At 38.3% G+C, this 22,498-nt stretch overlaps 1 protein-coding gene across 1 annotated transcript in view; it reads right to left on the reverse strand.

The window, feature by feature from the left end:
- LOC115419409 (zinc finger E-box-binding homeobox 2) overlaps positions 1 to 16,301 on the reverse strand; it is a 34,003-nt gene extending 17,702 nt beyond the window's left edge. The window contains exon 1 of the mRNA XM_030134155.1: positions 16,160 to 16,301. Coding sequence (XP_029990015.1) covers positions 16,160 to 16,217 — 58 coding nt within the window. The 5' untranslated portion in view covers positions 16,218 to 16,301. The remainder of the gene's footprint in view (positions 1 to 16,159) is intronic.
- Between the last annotated feature and the right edge of the window lie 6,197 nt (positions 16,302 to 22,498).

Raw genomic sequence — 22,498 nt, forward strand, 5'->3', positions numbered from 1 at the left:
TAGATTATAACGGCTCTGCAAAGACAAAGAGGCGTGCATGCTAAGCCATGATCTCAACACCATCACAAAACATCGTATTGAAACCATTTGGCCTTTGTTCTGTATGACTTTTAATGATCCTGTTCAATTAGGGCCCTGGTGACAAAAGAACAAAACCCCTTTTGGCATTTTGTAGCTTCAAAGCCACTGAGATATTCAGTGATAAGACTCACATAGTTGATTTGTCAACGAGTTGCGCTTTTAGTGTGCACTAGTCTTATGTTCATTATTCACATGTGAGCTCTCAGTGCAATTTCAGAGGAGCTTGTGTGAATCAAAGCAGTGCCCCCAAGACAACAAGTGTAAGATAGTGTGGTGCTGTGTACATCTGCTGCCACAGCCTCTGTGAGAGGGCCCAGACATCTGAAAATCAATTGATATCTGTAATACTCATCTCTCATTCTCTATCTACACGTTACATCAATACGCCGAACAGTGAGCCGCTATGCTTAGTGGAAACCTTCTCTGGTGTGACTGAACAAACAGTTAAAATAACAACACTTCTTTACAGACACTGAACTGTAACTTACTCTAGTGTATGTAGTTGAACCTTTTAATCTACCTCATGGTGAAGCTGAGACGATCATACACTTTATGTTTTACCTTCAAGATTTCTTTTCTTTTACATCTGACAGCTCTAAACTCCTCCTACTCATATTTGCACACTACACATGCATATTGCACGCCTCTGATTAGCTTCACTGCTTGCTAAATTCTCATGATACATCTGAATTAATTTAAGATTACAAGGCAGCACATTTCATTTGATATATGTTGTGGAAATGTGTGTGTGTGTGTGTGTGTGTGTGTGTGTGTGTGTGTGTGTGTGTGTGTGTGTGTGTGTGTGTGTGTGTGTGTGTAATGTACCCAACAGAAAGATGTCTGCTTCTGAAGCTGTGATGCAATGTAAAAAAAAAAAAAAAACACCGGGCGTACTGTACATTCCAGCAGCATTCTCTACGTTCTCATGTATGTAAATATAAATGTGTGTGAGTGGAAGAGAAAGATGACTAGCGAGAGTGAACATGGGCGGGAAAAAACGGTCCCAAATAACCCATGGCTTAGACCAGTAATGACACCACAGAGGTAAATGTACACGCTGGTAAAACAAGAACACTTTGAGTCATTGAAGGTACAGTTACACAAATCCAGACACACACACAAGGGGAGGCGGTGTGAAGAAGCAGAAACACTTACAGGGTGTATTTCCATCCCCTTGTGAAGATTCCCACTTGAGCAGCATATTCTTAGATTGCGGTGAATCAACTGTAGACATCCATACCATATTTTTGTAGCCTATAATGATGTTAACTTGCACAAAGTTGGCAGCTGTTTCCACAAGAACTTCCAAAATGAGTAGCTTTACATTTCTCACAGGTAGAGATTACAGAGACAGTGATAGCACTGAGTTATTATAATAACTGTTATCTTCCACACCAGACAGCATCGCTTCTTTCTATAGCATGCAGTGCCTTAGCTATAGAAAGTAAACACAACACACAAATAGTGTAAAGCAAACTCTACTGTTAAAAATGAAGCTTTTTTTATGGGCTTTTAAGTAAAAACAAGATAAAGAAGACAAGTCTTACTGCAAATCTGAATGTCGCTGACAAGATCTATACATTTTCAATTGCTGCCTCGGAAGTCCTTTTCCCTTCCCTATCTGCTCTGTGGTATACAAGAGTTTTTTCCATTCAGAGACAACTATGAGCACTACTAATCTGCTGAAACAATGAAGACTCAGAGCATTCACACTAACACCTGTTACTGTGAGTTGCTCATTGAATAGAGCAAATAACGTGAATGTTGTAATCAGTTCTTGTCTTTGCAGAAATAAGGCAAAGGTGTGAGTGAAGAGGTGTGCAATGCGCCTTTGTGGTCGTCTGTCTTCTTCCTTTGGAGGTTTCCTGTATGCTGCTGCCTGCATGTTTGCCACTGTGTTTACCTGTCCTCTAGACCACCACAGTGACATTTCTCAAAAAAAAAAAAATTACCTTGTTTGACGCCAGCATTTACCTTAAAAGCACATTGGTGTGGCTTCTGCTCTTCGGGTCTTTTCTATCCAGCCATTAAGCCTTAAACTAAAATTAAAACTAAGAACGAGAACAGGACTGACAGAACGAGAACAGTTCAATTCAAAGCAAAACAAAACTGTGTAGGCAATGTGTAAAACCTTTCAAGTTGTGATGTAAAGTAACACAGAGAACACATATCATGCAACGTGACCGTATTCACTGTCTCTGTCTGACTCTGTCTCATTATACCACACACAGAGAATACAGTTTCCACTGACCTATTATAGCAGGTTACAATTAGAAACTGTGTTAACATCATTCTGGACTTCCCTACTATGTTGACGTGTGCTATTTGACTCATTTATTGTATAAGTGACTCATCAATAGGGACTAACTGACTTAGTCTCATGTTATAATGTGTGTATATGCATTAAAGGTTTGCCACCATGTTTTGGGTTCATGTCAGCGCCCTGTGTGTATCTGCCGCACTCAAAAAGGGACCGCCACTGGTGGACAAGGTTAGCTCGGTTATAGGACCACGTTCTTTTTGAGTCGGGCCCTGTGCCTGCTCCTGTGGCAGAGTCGGTTTCCGTGTAGCGAGGGATCGGTGCTGGAATGCAGTAACGGTCACAGAGGGACCCATGCGCTCACCGCACTGTGAATCAAAACCCAAACTCCACTTCATTAGGCTCCTGTCATTGCAAAGACTCTCACACCACTCTATAAATACCCCTGTCTCCCCCTCGAAAATTTGTTTTCCCTCTTTTTTCTTAACACATGAAAATGCTCAGAGACTGTTCCAGCTTTCTGATGTGGCTCTTTATTTTGTACTTTGGCGCAAGAAACCACACAATAGTGGCTCCTTTTGAATATTAAAACATTCTCTGACTGAACACAAAGGTTCTGAAGTTTTTTAATAGGGGCGCACGCTAAATAAAACTTCTCTTTGAGCTTAACAGCTATACAATGTGGGATTTGGTTAGTTCAGCTAGAGCTGCGACTTTCAGTTACACACTACAGGAGATTTGTTTTGAGGGTGAAACAAATATGTTCGGTATCCCGCTGACTTTGTCTGCTTCAAACATTTGTATACAAGAGCTGCTAGAGGTGTTTTGCAATGTGTTGTGATAGATGGCCTACTGTATCAAAGAATAGTGTTCAATTCTGACTAAAAAGCAGAAAAAGGAAAAGTTATGGAACCAACAAAAGAAATTTAGAAGAGGTGGATCACAGTAAAGTATTGAATATATATAGCTGCAGAGGCATTAGTCTGACTCTTAATGCTGCATATTTCAGCAGCAAACTACAATTTAAAAAACAAAACACACAAGCAGGCATGTGTTTGATGCACAAATACCTTGAAAAGTCAATAAACTTTAAGTCACAATACTATTCCTTTGCAGGAGGATGCACTGGATAACCAATATTATAGTACTGATTGGTGCTGACTTATATAAGATGTTTCTACATTAATGTGATAGTGCCTCTTGGTTCACTATGTTGTTGCAGACAGGCTCAAGACGAGATGTGGTCGTCAGTTCCTGCCTGGTAAACATACAGAGAGGGCGCCATCCTCTGGTGCATGTAAACATTACATCCTCCAGGTGATAATCTAGAAGTGTTTTGGATGACCACATGTGACCTCCGAAGCTTTGAAACATAGAAAAGATGCCTTTCTAATGTGTCACTCTTCCCTCTTCTTTTTTCTCTTTGAAGTGTTTCTTAACATTCCAGCACACACAATTTACTCTTTATATAGAAAGAAGAGGCAGAAAAAAAGAGGAACACAAAATTAAACTGGTCTTTTTGTGGTTACGATTAGGAACATGTATGAGTCATGGTGTGTATTAATTTATACACATCTGTGTGTGTGATGTGTACACTCTGCTTGTGAAGCTCACAGTATAGCAACGCCTTTAAAAAGAAACTAATTAAAGTCATGGAGAAAATGCAAAGACAGCAGAACCACATAAGGGAGTGCGTATGTCATTGCTGGCTCATTTGGAGAAAAAAAAATGATGGCGAGAGAGGGAGAGTTAAACCTCAACCGGTGAAATAATGTATATAAAAAAGACTCAACAAAACGCAAAGGTTTAAAAAGCAAACTTGGGGAGTTTAAGAGGATCTTTGATGTGTATCAGAAGAGGAAAGCAGCCTTGCGACTGGGACGACAGTAATTTTAAGTTGAAGCAGAAGGCAGGCAGGCTGACTGGCTGCCTTGCTGGCTGGCTGACTGCCTGGCTGACTGACTGTGGGCTTTGATGGCGCTCGCTGTTTGAAGTGGTTTTCGGGGGATGGGAGCAGCGTGTGGTGTCAGTGGGACAGGGGAGGCGCTCCGTGAAGAGGGGAGAGGAGGGAAGGGGAAAGGGGGAGACGGGGGCGACCATACAGGCCTAGGGGGAGCTGGGCCAGGGAGGAGCGCAGGAGGATGGATAGATGGATGGAGAGGGAGGAAAAGAAGAAAAGAGGAGCGGACCAAAATGGAAATGGAATGAAAAAGACAGGAGGTGGAGATGTCGAGGTGGAGGGAGTGGAAGATGAAAGACAATAGTGAAACAATTAGAGAATACACAAGGGGGGGATAAAGGAAATCAACAGATGATAGCCAAAAAAGTCACAAATCTCACAAATGAAGAAAAAGAAGTGACAATAAATCCAGATCTGCGCTTGACATTCAGCCTCACTATAAGGCCTGTATGCATTCGCACCTACCTATTACTTGTATCATTTAGATGACGTTACCTCCCTGTGATATGCTGCCAGGCTGCCTTATGACTTCCTTCCCTTTCCCTGCTTTCATCCTTTCTGCATGCTGGACACATGCACCATATAATCATTCTGTTCTCCAATGGTGGAAGACAAATTCACATCCTTTACTGGAGTAAAAGTACTAATAGCACACTGTGAAAATACTCCACTGCAAGGAAAAGTTTTGGATTAAAAACATATTTAAATGTACTCATGTGAAAAGTCACATAATCATGGTCCCTGTCACTGTTTTACTGTTATAGGTAATGTTTTTGATTCATTCTATAGCTGCATTCATGTATGTGTTGCATTTTACTATTTAAGGTTGAGCTCCTTTGAACTACTTCATATACTGTTGGGTAGATTAATCTACAGCAATGTGTCATATACCGTAAGATCATCATGTGATTTGGACAATTTTAATGTCCAAAGTAGTCCATACACTTCTATTCCAAACACACTACTTCAGAAACTCACATATGTGAGAAGCAAGAGATCAACAACAATTACTTGAAAAGAATGAAACACAGTTTTAGGTGATACAAGTCTACAAGACTGTGATGTTCATTTAAAGTGTTGGTTAATGGCAGAAAGGATGGAACTTAATCAGATTGGGTAATAAATTCCTTCTGCTTTCTGGGCCACCTATTTCAAAAGGAGTACAACTATCTGGATGGACTCCCTGCAGTGCCATTGTCTTCTCCGATTGACATATCATTAAAAAGTCGACTTTTCATAAGCTCATAGAAACAGTTTGTCAAACTCTTGCAAAATCAACACATTTGGAGATATGTGGTTTTCACTGGACAGGAAGGAGATGAAAATTGTAACATGACAAGGAATTTAAGCCATCTCTCAAATATAGTACAGTAAAAACTAAAAGAAAAACATTAAAAAGGAATACTCAACTAAAGCACAAGTATCTCAAATTTACACAGTAGTACTGGAACTAAAGTATTAAAGTTACTTTGCATTACTCATGTCTCTCTGAAGTACTGCACAATCCTGTCCTGTTCTTGATTATTCATATGGTTTTATTAGTGATCATTCGTAATTAAAAGCATGTTGGTTTTGTAATTGTGCAATGTGCAGATAAAAATGATAACCTGCAACGGAATATGAGAAAATGTAAGAAATTATGAGATAAGACTATCTGCTAGATGGTTAAAGGGTGATAAATGACGGGGTGGACCACTGCAAACTGATATTTATTCGTGTTGCTTCCTTTCAAGGATAAAAACTTCCGTTTGATGTTTTCTGCTTCCTTATCACACCTGAAAGATTCATTTACGAGATATGATACTGTGCACTGTGAACAGGCTTTAGGCTCTTTCTGAGGTAACAGTTTGGGTTTGACAGCTGTGCTTTGTGTTTGTCCGATCTACATGTTTTACCTAAAATTACTCCACATTTCATTGTAAAACTCATTTGCACCCACAGAGATCACTGCTGGTCATGTCGCGGAGGACCTCTTTGTGATAGAAGTCATATTTTTTTAATACATGATGAAAGAACTTGAAAGAAAGACTTTTCCCTATAAATTCCTAGCTTTTCTAGAGCAAAAATCAACTAATGGAAACATAACATTAACACTGTTCAGTCACCATTTATCTTAAGTCTTTACTACAGTGATTGATCTTTAAATTTTGACGGCATTATTAAAAAAGATTAATATACATCAGAGAATATAATTGGATGAGACCTAAAAGAAGGAGCCTTTATCATTATCAACTGGACGTGATGCCATTGTAAAGATCAGTGTTTTACAGACACTATTACATTCCCTATTGCATGCTCAAGTGTTATTAAATAGTATTTATTTATTTATTCATTTATTTTGCAGTTATTCAGCACTAATAAAATATCTTGTGAAGCATTGCTTACACTGCCTCCTTAATGTATAGTAAAGACAAGATACACATCCTACAAAAAATAAAAACAGAGGGAAAGAAAGGGAGTTAGGCAGATAGATATCCATGTAAAATTTAAGAGCTTAAACCTCGACTGATACAGGTGGGTCTGAAAATCACCACAGCATGTTCTTGTCATGAAGGAATGTGTTTACTCCCTTGCAGGTAAAAACTACATTCACACTGAGCCTGTGTGTGTATGTGTATGTGTGTGTGTGTGTGTGTGTGTGTGTGTGTGTGTGTGTGTGTGTGTGTGTGTGTGTGTGTGTGTGTGTGTGTGTGTGTGTGTGTGTGTGGTGGGCAGAGTGGGATGTGTAGGTCAGATTAAGGTGGTACCTGGCAATCACAGGTACAGACAGAGAACAGGGAGCTGCCTGGCTGACCTCAACCAACTTGTTTTTCCAAGTTTGACTTTTTCAAAATTCTGTTTGCAGACAAATTTCAAGGTATTATACTTTTAAAATATCTACATCAAAAGTGAGCATCTGAAAATTGGTGGAAGTATGAAGGTCATAAAGTAGAATGGGTATGAACTTCTCTCACACTGTCTTGTCACAATTTGTTTGACTTCTGTTCCAATTGCTGCATAAAAATAGATGCAACCCTATGACTGATCAGAGAAAATAAAGCAGCACAAAAATCTGATATGATCATTTTTATAATACAAGTCTGAACATTTAGAACATCTATTAAAATTTTACTTAAAGCACTTGCAAAACAGTATGTATTTGTAGCTCATTTTAAGCTTATGGCACAAGCGAAATAATAAAGTTTTAATGTGTCTTTTTAGGCAGACGAACAAGAAAAAAGACTAGAGTAGAAGGATTCTGTATTATGTGTATTGGGTACATCCAGTAATAGAAGGAAAAGGAAGATGTAACTGTATGTACAAGTGTAGAGGACGAATTGGGAGTGGGTTAGTGAAAAAAAAAAAAGTAAGTATCCAAGGTGGTAAAAGGAGCTCTACAAAGAAAGCAAAGGAAGAAGAAGAAGAAAAAAGAGGTGTTTCATGATGTCCCAGGTCCAGCTATTTGGATATTTTTTTCTTTCTGTCTTTTGTCGATTGTGTTCTCTCCTTGTATTTCATGCTTGGTGAGTCGGGGTCTCTTCTCCTTAGTCGCCCTCAGGCCCTGCAGAGGAAGCTCTCAGTGGCTCCTCCACCCTGAACACCCAATGGAAACATGTATTTCTTCTTTCTCTTTTATGTGATTTATTATCAAGCGAGATGGAGTGTTAGTGATGCTATAAATAGCCTCCTGTGAGAACAAATTTGTCAGATTTTGCAATGCAGTGGCTTAAAAAATTCCCAATCAGTGTACATAATCATAGCTGTTGTTTTGTACCATTAGGGACAATGTTTGCATTTAATTAGTAAGATAGATGTATAAAACTGTCATTCTACATCAGATGATTTAAAAGATTAATTTTATTTGCACAACTTTTCATAAGCAGTAGTGAGGACTGTTTGTAGTGGTAATGGAAAGTGAAGGGACAGCGTGTCGTAAAAGATTTATTCAAAATGGATTGGAAAGCTACAGAGATGAAAATAGGGGTGGGAATGGGTGGCAAAAAAAGGTAAAATAAACAAACAAACAAACAAAAACAGAGAGAAGTAAAGTGATGAAACCAGAAACCCCGACTCCTTTCTTGACCCAGAAGGCATAAGATTTTCTGGTGACTGTTGCAGATCCTAAACTAATCCCAGTATATACTTGAGTTCATACACACCATACATCAAACTCCCCCTATTTTATTCTCTTTCAGTGTTGCAATTAACTACACACTTACGGTAAGTGAACACACTTGAGCCTTGACATTTTATTGTCTTGCTACTTCTACTTGACTGCCTCATACTTTTATTCTGTATATTTGTCTAACAGCATAAATTATTTTACCTAGTACTTTATTGAAATCTTAAGATGAATAAACACTTTTAATTGATTTTATCTGATTTTATCTGTTGTTTTTTTATTATATATTGTTGCTGTTGTGCACTTTGAGGTAAAGTGCGTTACAAATAAAATGTATTATTATTATTAGTATTATTAGTATTATTATTATTATTACAAAATGAATCATCACAAAACTGAAAACAGGCCTGTTTTCTTGAGCTCAGGGGAAAAAAAGCTGACACTATAGATGCATGGTTCTCATATGACATTAACAGTATGTACAAATAAGCTCAGCCTTAACTCTTATAAAACAATTCAGGTCAAATGTTGATATAATAAAAAACATATATATGAATGACATCATGCATGAATAGTGTTGTCTATTCCTGAAGTCAAAAGTGAAGTGAAAATTAAAGTACCTTTTGATGCTTGTAAATGTTAGACAAAAAAATCCTCCGGATCCACAACGTTCTGCTGTTTTCAGATCTCATAAAATTCTTCATAGCTTGTATGATTTGATGTCATATGTGAAAATATGCCATAATCATGTATGCAAGTGTTTTTTTGCTTAAGCAGTTGCTGAAAAAGAGGATTAAATACAGTCTTCCAGCTCTCTGAAGACTAAATTCAGGATTATTTGACCTATTAATTAACAAAGGATTGGCTCTTTACATGTAGATATGTGGTTCAGAATTGACACTTCAAAAAACCAAAAGAATAGAACGCAATATGTGCAGTATTAACATGAAACGTGCACACAGTGCACGAGGAATATGAATCAAAATCGTATATAAAAACACGATTTTACTGCACAATAACCACTTGGACTTTTAATAGTTTAACTTCATATTCAGTTTTCCTGAAGTGATGTTTTGGAAGCACAACTTTCACTTGTTTGACTGTGGTATTTGTGCTTTTACTTAACTGCAGACTCTGGATACTTCATGGCCTTCCAGGCAAATGCTGGCACTCTGAAGCAGCTGAATGAGTTTGCCTGCCTTTCTCTCTCCATCTGTGTCTCTCCTCTCTCTCCTCTCTGCCACCCATCTGGGCCTTGTAATACATGACAGCTGAAGCAGGGTTTCCAAATTTAATTTGAGGTGTGATAAAACAGCACATATCTATAAATTGTACGCAGAGAGCCTGCCTATTTGGAGAGTTCGAACCTTTTTCATTCTGTCAAACATGTGCAGCATATTAAATACATGATGCTCACTACAAAAGGAAGATCTACAATTAGACTTAATGCTGTCCTGCCAAAGCGATGAAATAAAGAATACAATAATAGCGCTGCAGATAAGAAATGTCAAAAAATTTAGAGGGATGAATATGCAACATCGGAGTATACAACATAAAAATGTTTTCTATCAGATAAAACCCCTTTAATGTGAAAAAAAGAAATGACTGCATGAGTGAGAAACGGCAAAATACAGTTGGTGGTAAATGTGTGAAAAGTGCATACACACATACACACACACACACACACACACACACACACACTGTATGGTTATTAACACTATCTTACATTTTATCTGAGGTGTGATCCTTTGCTACACTGCACTAATGTTTTCTAATAAAGTCCTGGGTTCACTATTGTCCCAGTCTCTTACAACAAATGTACCCTTTCCTGACAATTACACTGAATTAAATATGATAAATAAAATGGAAAATAGGATATGATCATTAATTATCGAGAGCATTCACATAATAAAACTTTGTATTTTATCACAACAAACAGAACATTTATTTTAACATCTTGTGAAATATAAAAATTTGTCAGGGCACTAGAAGGTTACTTTTCCAGCAAAATGTATTTATTATATAACATATGGCCTTAAATGTAATCTATAAGATTATTCCACTAGATTATTCAAACTGAGTAAAATATTTTAATACTTTAGATTGCTTCATCATTGTTTTACCCTGATGTCGCTGTAACAATGTGATTGAGTGTCATTCACAAAAAAATGTCATGGACTGAACCCAGGAGTCACTCCACTCTTCATCTACATGAAAGACTACTTTAAAGATTTCAGATATAAGAACATGAAAGTACAAAAGTGGTACAATGATTTGTCTACAGCTCGTTTTTCTCTGACATTTTATTTTCCACAGTGTCAAGTTAGAGCTAAAAAGAGTACACAAAGATTTTTACAAAAAGTAAAACTGTGAATTTGCACTTCCAAAGTAGAACATTTTCTTGGTTTCAGATGTGCATTTTCACAAAAAGGCAGTTTGTACTTTTTAGTTTTCCCAACAGCTTGGGATGGCCAAAAAAGATAGGACATAAATTGCAGTAACCTAAATGTACATATAGATTTACAGTTCAAATTATTGTGCATTTTGGTTGCCAACCCACTCGGATTTTATCACTATCACAGTATTTATTGCCATGACATAAGGCATTGTTCTCAAAAGAGTACTGTGAAAGTCTTGGCTGATAAAATGGACAATTATAACAGCAGCTGATGCCAGTGTTATTTTCTGTTTGCTTGTTTTGTCATTGTTGTCATTTATCATCCCTTTTGGAAATGGGCGACAAAGAAATCTTTATTAGATATGACAGACTGAACTGTTATGAAATCTGTTAATCATTCATATAAATTTATGAAACAACCGTTACATCCTCAAGAGAATGTAATCAATATAAGTCGTCTATTCACTTTAAGAAAACTAACTGATCACCACCTATTTAATTGTAACCAGGACTAAACACAGTTGATCATATTTTGTGATGTAAATGCATGTATTCTGGTATTCCCCTAACCCTGTGCCGGGGTAGAATTCAGAGGAACCTCCCCAGAGTGCACTAATCCTGCCATGGCACTGTAAACTTTCTAAATAATTCCTCCTGGAGTGGATTGACAGTGTGGCAACTATGAGGCAGGAATGTACAAAAAGCCATTGGACTGCTCTGGCTACATGTGAAACATCTGAATGAGCAATAATTGAATAAACATGTGGAATACCAGAGGGACTCAATCAAGGGATTCCCCATTACTGCTGTTCAGATCAGACACACAGAATTAGGATGAGAGAAGTCAGTGACACTTGGAGCTGTGGGAACAAACGAGGAAACACTTAGATTATCCCACTGTCACCCGTCTCGTCTCTTGTCTCTACTCCGCACGCCCCATCCGTCCCTCACGTTCTCACGCTGAAGAGCTGTTTTGGCTGTCTCCAACCCTGTCAGCCCCATCAGTTCCCCACCTCTCTCATCCTCCTCTCTTTTCTTCTTCTGTGTCCCTCCCACCCGCTGGTTCTGACGCCTGAGCTGAGCCCCTTGAAGAGTCCTGGTAATAAACTGTGGAGCCTGGGCTCTTCATTGCTGTCTCGCTTTCCCCACCCTCATCCCTGAGTGCCGATACATCTGCCGTTAAACTAGGCCTGATCCAAAAAGCCCCGCCTCTTTGCTCTGTACAGTACAAGCGTGTCAGTTCTTCTCGTTCCAGTATTTTCCCCCCTATTCTCTTTCTTTCTCTATTTCCCTCTCTTTTTTGCTGCTCAAGTCCTTTGTGTACAGTGTGCTGTACTCACTGTGGCAGCAGTGTGCCAGAAAAACCCACACACAAACACACACATGAACACACATACACACACATACACAGTCACAGACACACAGCTGGGCCCCAGCTGCATACAAAGACTGGGGTTTGGAAATCAATGAAGGAGAAAGAAGAAAAGGGGAAAGGAGTTTAAATAAATTGGCACTTGAAAAAAGAAGAAAAAATGAGAAAGAGCGAGCAGGGAAACAGGGAAAGAGAAAGCACTCTCTTAAAAAGGCACATCAACTCCAACAAAGGCATGAGGCTGATCATGGACATGAACAAAAACATGAAGCGCAAAGGCCGCAGGACCAAATATGTTCATCATGATTCAAAGGCGATGGTTTGAGTGAGTCTGATGAGCTCTATGGATGTCATTCTGGTTAAGATGCCTGGGTGTAGGGAAGTCAACACAAGCCAGCAAACATTCTGTAAATGACAAACTTGACCAAACTCTGAACCTAAACGGTGGTTCCTTTACTGAGAATAGGAAATGGCCACTGCTCCTGATAACAATATAGCTTTTAATCAGCTTACCGCAATGATTTTTGAGGATGAACACTGTATTGAATACTGCACCTTTAGAGCCTACAACATGTTCGTAGCACTTTTACATATTTTTGGCTTCTGTACATTGAAGAGTAATGACATATTTTTAATAACTCCAAAATGTGGTAAAGAAGTGCATACTTCACTTGGCTACTTCTATTTCATCCTACTTTACATTTTAATATTTTTAATTCAATACATTTATCCAACGGCTTACTTAAGCTGTTAAAACCTCCCTTGCATTCGTTGGAAAATACATCATCACAAAGCTGTTTTCTGAGCTTATTAAAAGTTGACTCTCTAAAGGTGCATGGTTCTCACAGGACAGTGATGCTACACGCAGTATATAAAGTAGATAAAATGAGCTCAACATTACCCATGAGGAGCAGTAAAATGCAACATACCCCTGAATGCAGCAGTAAAATGAATCTAAAAGATCATATATAATAATAAAACCACTTTACTGCAGAGTGAACACTTTGAGTTTTTGTACTTTAATGTCATTTTGCTGATACTTTACAAAGTTTTCATTGCAGAGCTTCTACTTGTGGTTTTTCCTTTAAGTGAGGGCTTTGAATACTTCTTCCACCACTGTTTACAGGTCATCATTTCAGATGTACATGCCACTTCCACACAGCCCTGAGATTGTTACCAGGGCTGCCTTTAATCTGCCAGGAATGATGTCTAGTAATTTCCTCACATTGGTTGATATTGGTGAACATTGACAGTTTTATTAGGGTAGACAGAGACATAATCAATAGGCGCCTTGGACAGAGAAGAAAAGTCAGCCTATGTTTTTCTCTTTCTTATGGTTTGGACAAGATCCCTAAATCGCTGTCTTATGAGTCTGGCCTGCCCAAATTCATTTGGTTTTATCAAGGACCTTTAACTCCCTACTCGCACAGCACATTCCAAATCCTACACACAGCGTTAACACGTACACACACTTCAACACCGACATGAAGATGAGCATGCAGCATGCAGATCAAACACACTCAAACACAACTTTCCCATGCGCTGATGAATGTGTGTGGTAAGCATGCCATCTGCACAGTCGTTACACAATAAAAAATTTAATCCAACAGGGGAAAAGCAGCCACGACTATGGCCTTAGCTGACAGTAGATCAGTGGTTCCCGATGTTCTTTTGTCTGGTGGCCCCCCCAGAGTGCAATCAATAAGATCAGGAACCCCTTTACTGACCTGATACATATGGACTAGAAAAGTATGAAAAACTCAAACATTTTCTACTTTTTTGTACTTTTCTGTTACTTTTAGCCTGTCATGAAGCACTTCATTACAATTAAATAACTATTTCACCTTATCTGCTTTCTCCCTAAACAGTTTTTACACATTTTTTAAAGTGTTTCAGCTATTTTTTTTTTCATCAGCTTACGCTACATTTACTAAAAATATGCATGTAATCAGTTTGTAATGTGGTTTGTTTAATTTTGCCTCTTAACAAAAGCATGTGGGTTTATAAGATTTTATCAAAGCTCCTTTACAAGTACCACCAGTCATCTGTGGAGGTACAGACACTCCAGGTTGAGTGTATTTACACTAATACTCTTTAACATTCTACAGTCACTTTCAAGACACTTTCAGCTCCTCAGATTCCAGCATTACTCAGTAGATGCTGTCACATATTGACTGAATTTGATGATAATCTCTCCTCTGAGGTCACTGCAGGAATTAAACGAACTGGACCGCCAGATAAGTGACAGGTCCTTGTCAGTAAGCGTGTCTTTTTGGCTGATAGCTTTCACAGCAGTGCGATGCTGTTGATTTGTGAAATAGGATGCAGTCGGTCGGTAAACTGCTACATGACAGTCAAAGGTGAGAGTTTGCATGTGTGTGTTTGTGTGTGTACGAGTGCACACAAAACCCGAGCACACACTTAACGCTAAAGCAGCCAGGAAGGATCTCACCCTGGTGACACCCGGAGCTCCACACCTCTCTGAATAAAATGAGGAAGCACTTACCACAGACTAAAATAAGTAAAATAATCTTTACAGCAAATAGTTTAGTGGCAGTTGCTTGGCAGATACAGAGTAAACAAGTTTGTTGTATCATTTGCAGTGCCTCTAGAAAGTTAAATGAAAGCCAGAATAGTTTCTATATTTTGCACTCTTCCTAGGGACAAAACATCCTGTCAGTCACCACAAAATCTATTTCTTCTATTTCACTATTGCTTTTGTAAAACAGAGCAACCAGCCATGACACTTTATCCATAAACCCCGCAAGTTTTAGATTAAGGGTATTTAGTTTTAGGGTTTACTGTTTGGTAAACCAGTCAGTGTTGCAGATACTTCTACAGTTTTGGTTCTAACATCAACATTTGCTCATCAGATGGAGATGGAAGAACAAATGTTTAGAAATGTATCTGTGCAGAGTCTGCATATGTACCATGTCATTACTTGAGTTTGTGACTGCAGGGCACCTCAAAAGAAATAATGCCAGTGCTCTACCTGCTGCTACTGCAAGAGTTTAGAAAAAGTCTCAGTAAAGTCCTCATGAATTCAGCATACTCTGTCAAAGTTCCCCCACACTGTTTTAGGAAGTGCATTCACATGAACTGAGAAGTGTCATAATCTCAATGTTGAAAGTCAACTTGGATTTCCAAGAATTCATGATAAAGTGATTGCTAGTGTTGTTAAAAAAAAAAGAAAGAAAAAAGAAACTGCTGATTCATATGGAGCACTACAAAGGAAGCAACATGTGATCGTAGCAGGTAAAATAAAAATGCACATCTGATACATAAAAACTTTATGAGTTGTCAGATTTGATGTATTTCCTGAAAATTTTCTGATGAACTATATATTAATAATTTGGTTTCAAATGCAAGTGACAGGAAATCGGATAAAAAAAAGTATGGCATTTTGTCGTGATTTTTTATTTAATATTTCGGTTTTTAATCTGTATTTAAATGGCTGGTATAAGCAATAGGTTCTCAATGATATTAAAAGTCATGCCACTATGCAAGAATGAGAACAGGATCCTAGAAAGTAATCATTCAGTGTTTAGAGGAACAAAACTTTACCTTGAATGTAAATAAAGACGCACTGAGTATGTGACTGCCTGAGGAGCGAAAACATGTCGGATCTGAACAGACGAATGTTTGCGTGCACCTTTCCTATCTTTATAAAATATTCCATGTGATGCAGGTCATTACGGGATTGTCCAAAACGCCTTGTGATTGTGTTGCTTTGCCTCAGCGTGTCTACAGGTAGAATAGATGACCAAAGATAACGGTTCAACTGTGCCAAGTGAAAATTAAGACATGTTTGAGCAAAAACAAAAAAAAAGCAAAAAGTCTCTTTGATATAAAAACTGCACTGAATCACCACAATTCTGGTCAAGAATTTATATTTTCAAGATAATCTGTAGAAAACATCGCATAAGGGCTTCTCACCACTGATACAAACTTCTTCCAAACTTTTGTAGCGCAGCGCGTTTCCTTACCTCGATTCCTCCTGGGGTTGGCTTGTTTCCTCCGTTTTCCCCTACTTTCTTCTGTCATCGTTCACGTTTTTAACCGTCTCTCAAAATAAGTGGTCCAGACTATAGAGAGCAGCGTCGGTGGTGCTGGTGTTGGTGCGAGGCGTGTGGCGAGTTTAAGTCCTGAGTGTGTGTGTGTGTATGTATGTGTGTGTGTGTGTGTGTCTGCTGCCTGAGAATGAATGGCGCTGAGGCATTGCCTTCGGTCACATCGGGAGAATCAGCCTCATAGATCTTGATGTGACTCCAAGCGAGAGGCGACGAGCCGTGAGCGAGTGAGGAGGAGTGATGTCAGCACCGGAGTTTGAGGGTCAGCGCGCAACCAAGACCCCTTATCCATCGGATGGAGCTGGAACTGTTGGTTAAACATACAAACAAACAAAACATGCGTTTCAAGACAAGACATAGTTTGAGAGAATTCCGAAATTTCCTGCGTTACATTTGTGAGTGTCGATGTGTCTCCAACATGAATCACACTTTTTTTTTTTTTTTCACCATTGAACACTTATGCGACCTACAGAATCTGTGCGTAAAGACAAGAATATGATACTTGCTTTTAAGGAAATTCGGGCATTAACGTTTATGGGATTGAAGGATTTTAAAGTTCACACTTTTTCAAAAGCTTTCGGATTCTGACCGAACAAGTCGTCACTCGTGTGGATTCTGATGCGCATTCAGAGAAACGCGCTGCTCTGTAACCGTCTTTAAAAAAGGTGTGAATGAGCTGTTAACTCCAATTACTTGTGACTTTTCCACTAATAAACCATAATACTCACTGTAGGTTAATGACAACAGGTATGTGCGCGGCTTCCTCCCCCCTCACCGTCCTCCCTCCTCCTCCTCCCCTCTCTGTGTGTTTTATTACTTAACTATTATGCGCATCGCACCTGCGCCCTAGTACCCCGGAGTGGACCCCGTCCTGCGCCCCCATTCACCTCTGGATGGCTGTAGGAAGTCGTGCATTGACAGGCTATTGTGTTGCAACCTGGACCGTAATCTGTTTTGCAACTGAAAAAAACATCCGAACTAAAACTCTAACACGGCGTTCAGGACCCCCACCTTAGTTTTTCTAGAGCCCCCCGACTCCGGCAGATAATAAAAGCTAGCCGGGTGGCTTTTCACCGCGCATAATGTGGCCCTGCTATAGAGTCTGCGTGGAGTACACAAAGTGGGATCTTACACAGTGAAACAGATTAGAGAAGTAAAAGGAGAGATTACCTGAAAGAAACACGTTAAGAGGTGGATGGTGATTCAGTGAAGTATAGCCCACCTCTCCCCTCCACCCCAAAGCACAGACGATCAGGGTATGATTAAGACAAATGAAAAAGTAACTCTACTGGAAACTGTTAAGGCTCTGGATAATTGATTCATCTGAAGGAAATCAAAAACTACTGTTAAGCAGTTGAAGCACACACTGTGAAATACTCCACTACAAGTAAAAGTAAAAAGTATATCAGTATCACCAAAAATGTACTGAAAGTATGAACAGTTAAATTGTTCATTGTGGAGTATAGAGGTCTATGTTGGTGTGTTACTATTATACATTTTGTTTTTCACTCATTTTACTGCTGGATTGATACATGTTATTTTTCTAATAGGAGGAAATAGAGGAAGTTTAATCCACAGACATGCTTTATGCTCTGTCAGAGCATCATGTATTTGTAGCATTGTCGTCTTGCGAGAACTATATTCATCTTTAAAAAGGTAACTTTACAAATGCTCCAAAAAAACAGGTATGTTTCCACATTTGCTGTGTTTGTATTTTCTAGTGGATCCAACAGGGTATTAGAGAATGAATAAAGTTGTCAAATTAATGCACTTGAATACACAGAATAATATTTTTAGATACAGATCAAGTAGAAGTACAAGTCTGTAAATGAAAATGGTCAAGTAAATGACTCAAATTTGTATCTAACTTTAAGACCTGAGGGACGCATTCAACCACTGAGTATAAAATCAATTATTTCTGACACATTGGGTCAATTTACTATTTCCTTCTTGTTTGAGGTGATGTCCTTTTGCCACATTTGATTGCATTAACAAAAAGTGCACATTTAAAAGTTAATTTACAACAATGAATCATATTCTATCAAATCATCATATATTTGTAGTGTTGCTGTCATGACAAAATTTTCATGAGCTCAGGCCTGTGTTTTCCAATTTTAAAGAGTTTATTCAGTCAAAGGAGGAGGAGAGTTTTCTCAGATCAACAAAGAATCTTTATCCTTCAGTTTATCCCTAATTCTGAATGATCACATTTTGAGATAGGTGGTTTTCACTGGACAGGAAGAGGATGGAAAATTGTAATCTGAAAAGGAGCGAAAGCTATTAGACAACTATATAGGCGTAGAAGTGTACAGATGCATAAAAGGAAAAAAAGAAAAGAAAAAAAAAGTACAACCGCTTCAAATTCTAACTGCAAAGTGCAGTATCTGAGTAAAACTATTATTGCTCACAGTAAAAAATGGCATAACCTCAGAAATCTAAAATAGTGGACTGAAAATTCCAGATGAAATTAACTTAGGATCAGTTTAATTACTGTATTAAAAATAATCTATGACAAGGTTTGTGGAACTAACAATTATTAAAAGTCCAAACATTCACATGATCACTTTGTCATAGCTCTGAAACTGCAACAGTAACATTTCAAAGAAGCCTTTCTTCTCGCATGTCAGCTTCTGATGAAAAACAAAACAAAACAAAACCAAAAAAAAGAAAGAAAAAAAAAAGCCTCCCCCTTCATTCCTTCACCCATCCTGACAGCTGGGGGGGTTTGTCTCTATGGATTCTGGAAGAGAAAGCATCCTGAAGGTGGTGGGGAGGGTGCAGAGAGGGACAGAGGGGTCATCGTATCCCTTTGTGGAGGTTTGGATGGAGGAGAGGGAGGAGAAGAGGTGGAAGGAGAGGGAGCAATAAACTCCGCTACAGACGAGGGTCACAGAGGTGCAGAGGTGCTTCAGAGGTCCTGGGAGCTGCTTCTGCACTTATGTCCACATAGGTTTCACGCATTAGTACACATTCAGATTGAGAGAAATCTGCTTTTTCATCTAGAGATATTTTATCCAGCATATTCACAGGTAAACAAGAATTAAAAGTGTTGTTTGTGCCTCACTTTGAAAAGTCAAACTATATTAATTAGGTAATAAGAAAGATGGAAGGTGAAATAATCTGCAACATATGTTTAAGATCTGCTTTTAGGTACATTAAACGCTCATTTTGTGCAGAGTAAGATAAAGACACAAAAAATCCTGCGGCGGTAGAATGTTTTTTTTTTACTGTCTTGTTAAAACAACTACTTTTACTCGCACACATACAAACCCACATGTACAACACACATATAAGGAGGAGTACGGAGGAAGCAGTCCCACTGGGGTTTTGTCCCTGTCTGTGGTCTATGGGTTCAAAGCTTCTGGCATGGGGAGGAGAGCTCTTAAACAGCATATTAAGCAGGAGTTAATTATATGCCAACCTAAGTGACAAAGGAAAAGAAAAGCCTCCCTCTGAATGGCAAGACAAGAAAAGAGAAAAGTCATTATGCTGCCCACTTCTTTGCATTTGAAAAAGCTCTGTTCTTATTTTGGCATTTCCATTTGTAACTCCGCAGAAAAAGTGGAGATCATGGTGGAGCATGGTGTCCACTTTGTACATTTACTCTGACTTTTGTTATGTATCCATCCAGCGCACACACCTTTACAAGAATAATGGCAAAATTCAAGCACACACATGCTTTAATGTTGGTAAAAAAAAAAAAAAAAAGAAGGAAAAAAAAAAAGACTATCACTGCTTTGCATAACAATCACTGTAGCCTGAAGCCACAAACAAGACAACGCTTCCAAAAAATGTCAGTTTTTTGAGGAAAATAACCACTTAGTGAAGGTCAGTGGCTCTGAAATGTAAATTACTATGTCAAATAAGAGGGTACAGTGTAAACACTAAACAAATGGAGTGAGCTTATTCAGCATTCAGATCAGTCACATTTCACAGTTTGTTTTGTGTGACTTGTTCTGAGATCCTTAATTTGACTATTGGGCTGTTTCAGAACAGTGAAAACAGCTTCTGATGTGTTGTAAATATTTGAGAATCTCACAAGAGATTTCCTCCAATTAACAAATATATAATAAGGGCACCTGAAGCTCTAACATGTACTAATTCTCTTCAAATTTCTATTAATGTGCAGCTGATTTTTTCACTGATTGTGTATAGGTGCTGTCTTTGAAACTATCATTACTACATAATGTCACACCAAATCAGCAAAACATTACGAATGTCTTGTAAAAACAAACAATTCAGGAAATACTGGAGGCATTTAGCATCAAAATATGACACAAACAATTACATCATGCAAAAACACTTGTGGATTTTGCCATTACTGTGAATAAATAACAATAATTGTAATTATAAAAAAAGTTAAATTAGAGGTGTGATTGGCTTTCACAATATTAAATAAAAAATGGACATTTCAGCAAATTATCAACATAATGAATGAAATAATCAAAAATATTACTAAAAATGAGGAAAATAATTAACAAAATTAACCAAACAATCAGCAAAATGCAAAATCAAGCGTATCAAGAGTATGTACAAAAATGAACAAATATGAAATTGAATAAAAGATAAAGACATTAAAAAGGCAGAATTTCACCTTTTTTGTGGTTCCAACACATGCACATCACACGCAATGAAATAAAGTGTGAAACACTGAGTTGTGTTTACAGCTTTGTAAAAAGTGTGTTATAAATTGACACACTGAATGTACTTTCAGTTTAACAGAGTCAGTAAATGCATTGGCCACAAGTGTTAACAGTTCCACAGATAGAACTTCAACAACCACTGTTACAGTTGAAACATCCAGAAAAAACTATAAGATAACAGCCTAAATGCTGCTCTCTCTTCTCTCTCTTTTTTTTTTTTTTTCATTTCTCTTCCTGTGACAAACAACCCCAATCGACCCTGTCGTGGAGATCCAGCTATTGTTTCGAATCACAAATCTGTAGTCTCCATATACATGCCAGATTGCAAATCAGTAGTCTGTCAGGAAAACTTCCCTTTTGCTCGGAGCATATGAGTCAACTTCAGCACCACTGCCAGGCTGTAGTGGCTGCCTTGAGTCTACTGTGCCATGCCACAACGCCACAATGCCAATATAGTCTGAGTACACTGGGGCCCCTGAACCAGAGAGGAGCCAACACTGTAAAAAAGTAATGACATTACAATTTTAAAAATATAACAACAGCAAAGAACTGTACATTAGATTTACAAGCACATTAAAGACAGCGGAATAAGTGACAGGTAGCTGTTAGTGACCACACACTACTGAATGAAAATGACGAATAAGGCAGAAAAGAATTTTATGAGGATAAGCATATTCAAAGTGTAGAGCAGTTGTATTTACATCTTTGTGTTGTTTTCTTTCTTTGTTAGTTGTCAGTTTAACACATGGCTTGGTCTATCACAAGTAGTCCGATGTTAATGTTTACAAGACTCCTGATTAAGAAATGTGAGTGAATTGACTTTTTATTTTTGTCTAACATTTATTAAGTATACGTTTAACAAGTGTAGAGCTAAATCATTATTACAACTATCATTCCAATGTTCATTTTAACTCCATTAGAAGAAAATAAAAGCAATATTTCACACAAATCCCTCTGTAATTCCAAGGCCTATTTGTAACATGAATAGGCTAGACATCATTTCAGGGTTCAGGCCTGCACCATTTAGCCCTGTCCACACTTCCAATTTGCCTTTTATATTAAGTCTTATAACGCAGAGGTGCCTTATTGGTCATTTTTATGAGAGAGATTTGTGTAACTAGTTTTTCTTTCTGGCAGCACTCAGCGGTTTCATGTCCCCACCAACCACAGAGAGCTCGTCCAGGCACTGATGTCACCAGGAGAAGCCATATTTAACACTCATCCACTTTTCTTTTTCTGCTGTACGATGCCATAGCAGTGACAGGCAGAACTCACCCATAACAAGGGTTTTTATTTCAAATAAGCCTGTGGGGAGAAGCTGAGAGGACAATTTATGCAGAAAACCTTTCCTTTCAATTTACTCAGAAATGCCTTCATTTATTCAAAATATAGTTGTTCTGCTTACAGGGTTAATAATCCCTTGTAAAGTGTGTAGTGCTAAACCATGGTTTTCCATTTGCAATGAATGAAAGACTCATGTCTGCTTGTTCTCAGGCTGCACTGCTCTCTATTGGAGGACAAGAGGCACTGCATTAATCCCCAGTCACTGAAACAAATGTTGAACGCACCCCCTTGCCAAGTCTCCACACGGTAGATGGTGTAAAGAATATCT

This window comes from Sphaeramia orbicularis, chromosome 5, assembly GCF_902148855.1.
Source record: "Sphaeramia orbicularis chromosome 5, fSphaOr1.1, whole genome shotgun sequence".
NCBI classification, from domain to species: domain Eukaryota; kingdom Metazoa; phylum Chordata; class Actinopteri; order Kurtiformes; family Apogonidae; genus Sphaeramia; species Sphaeramia orbicularis.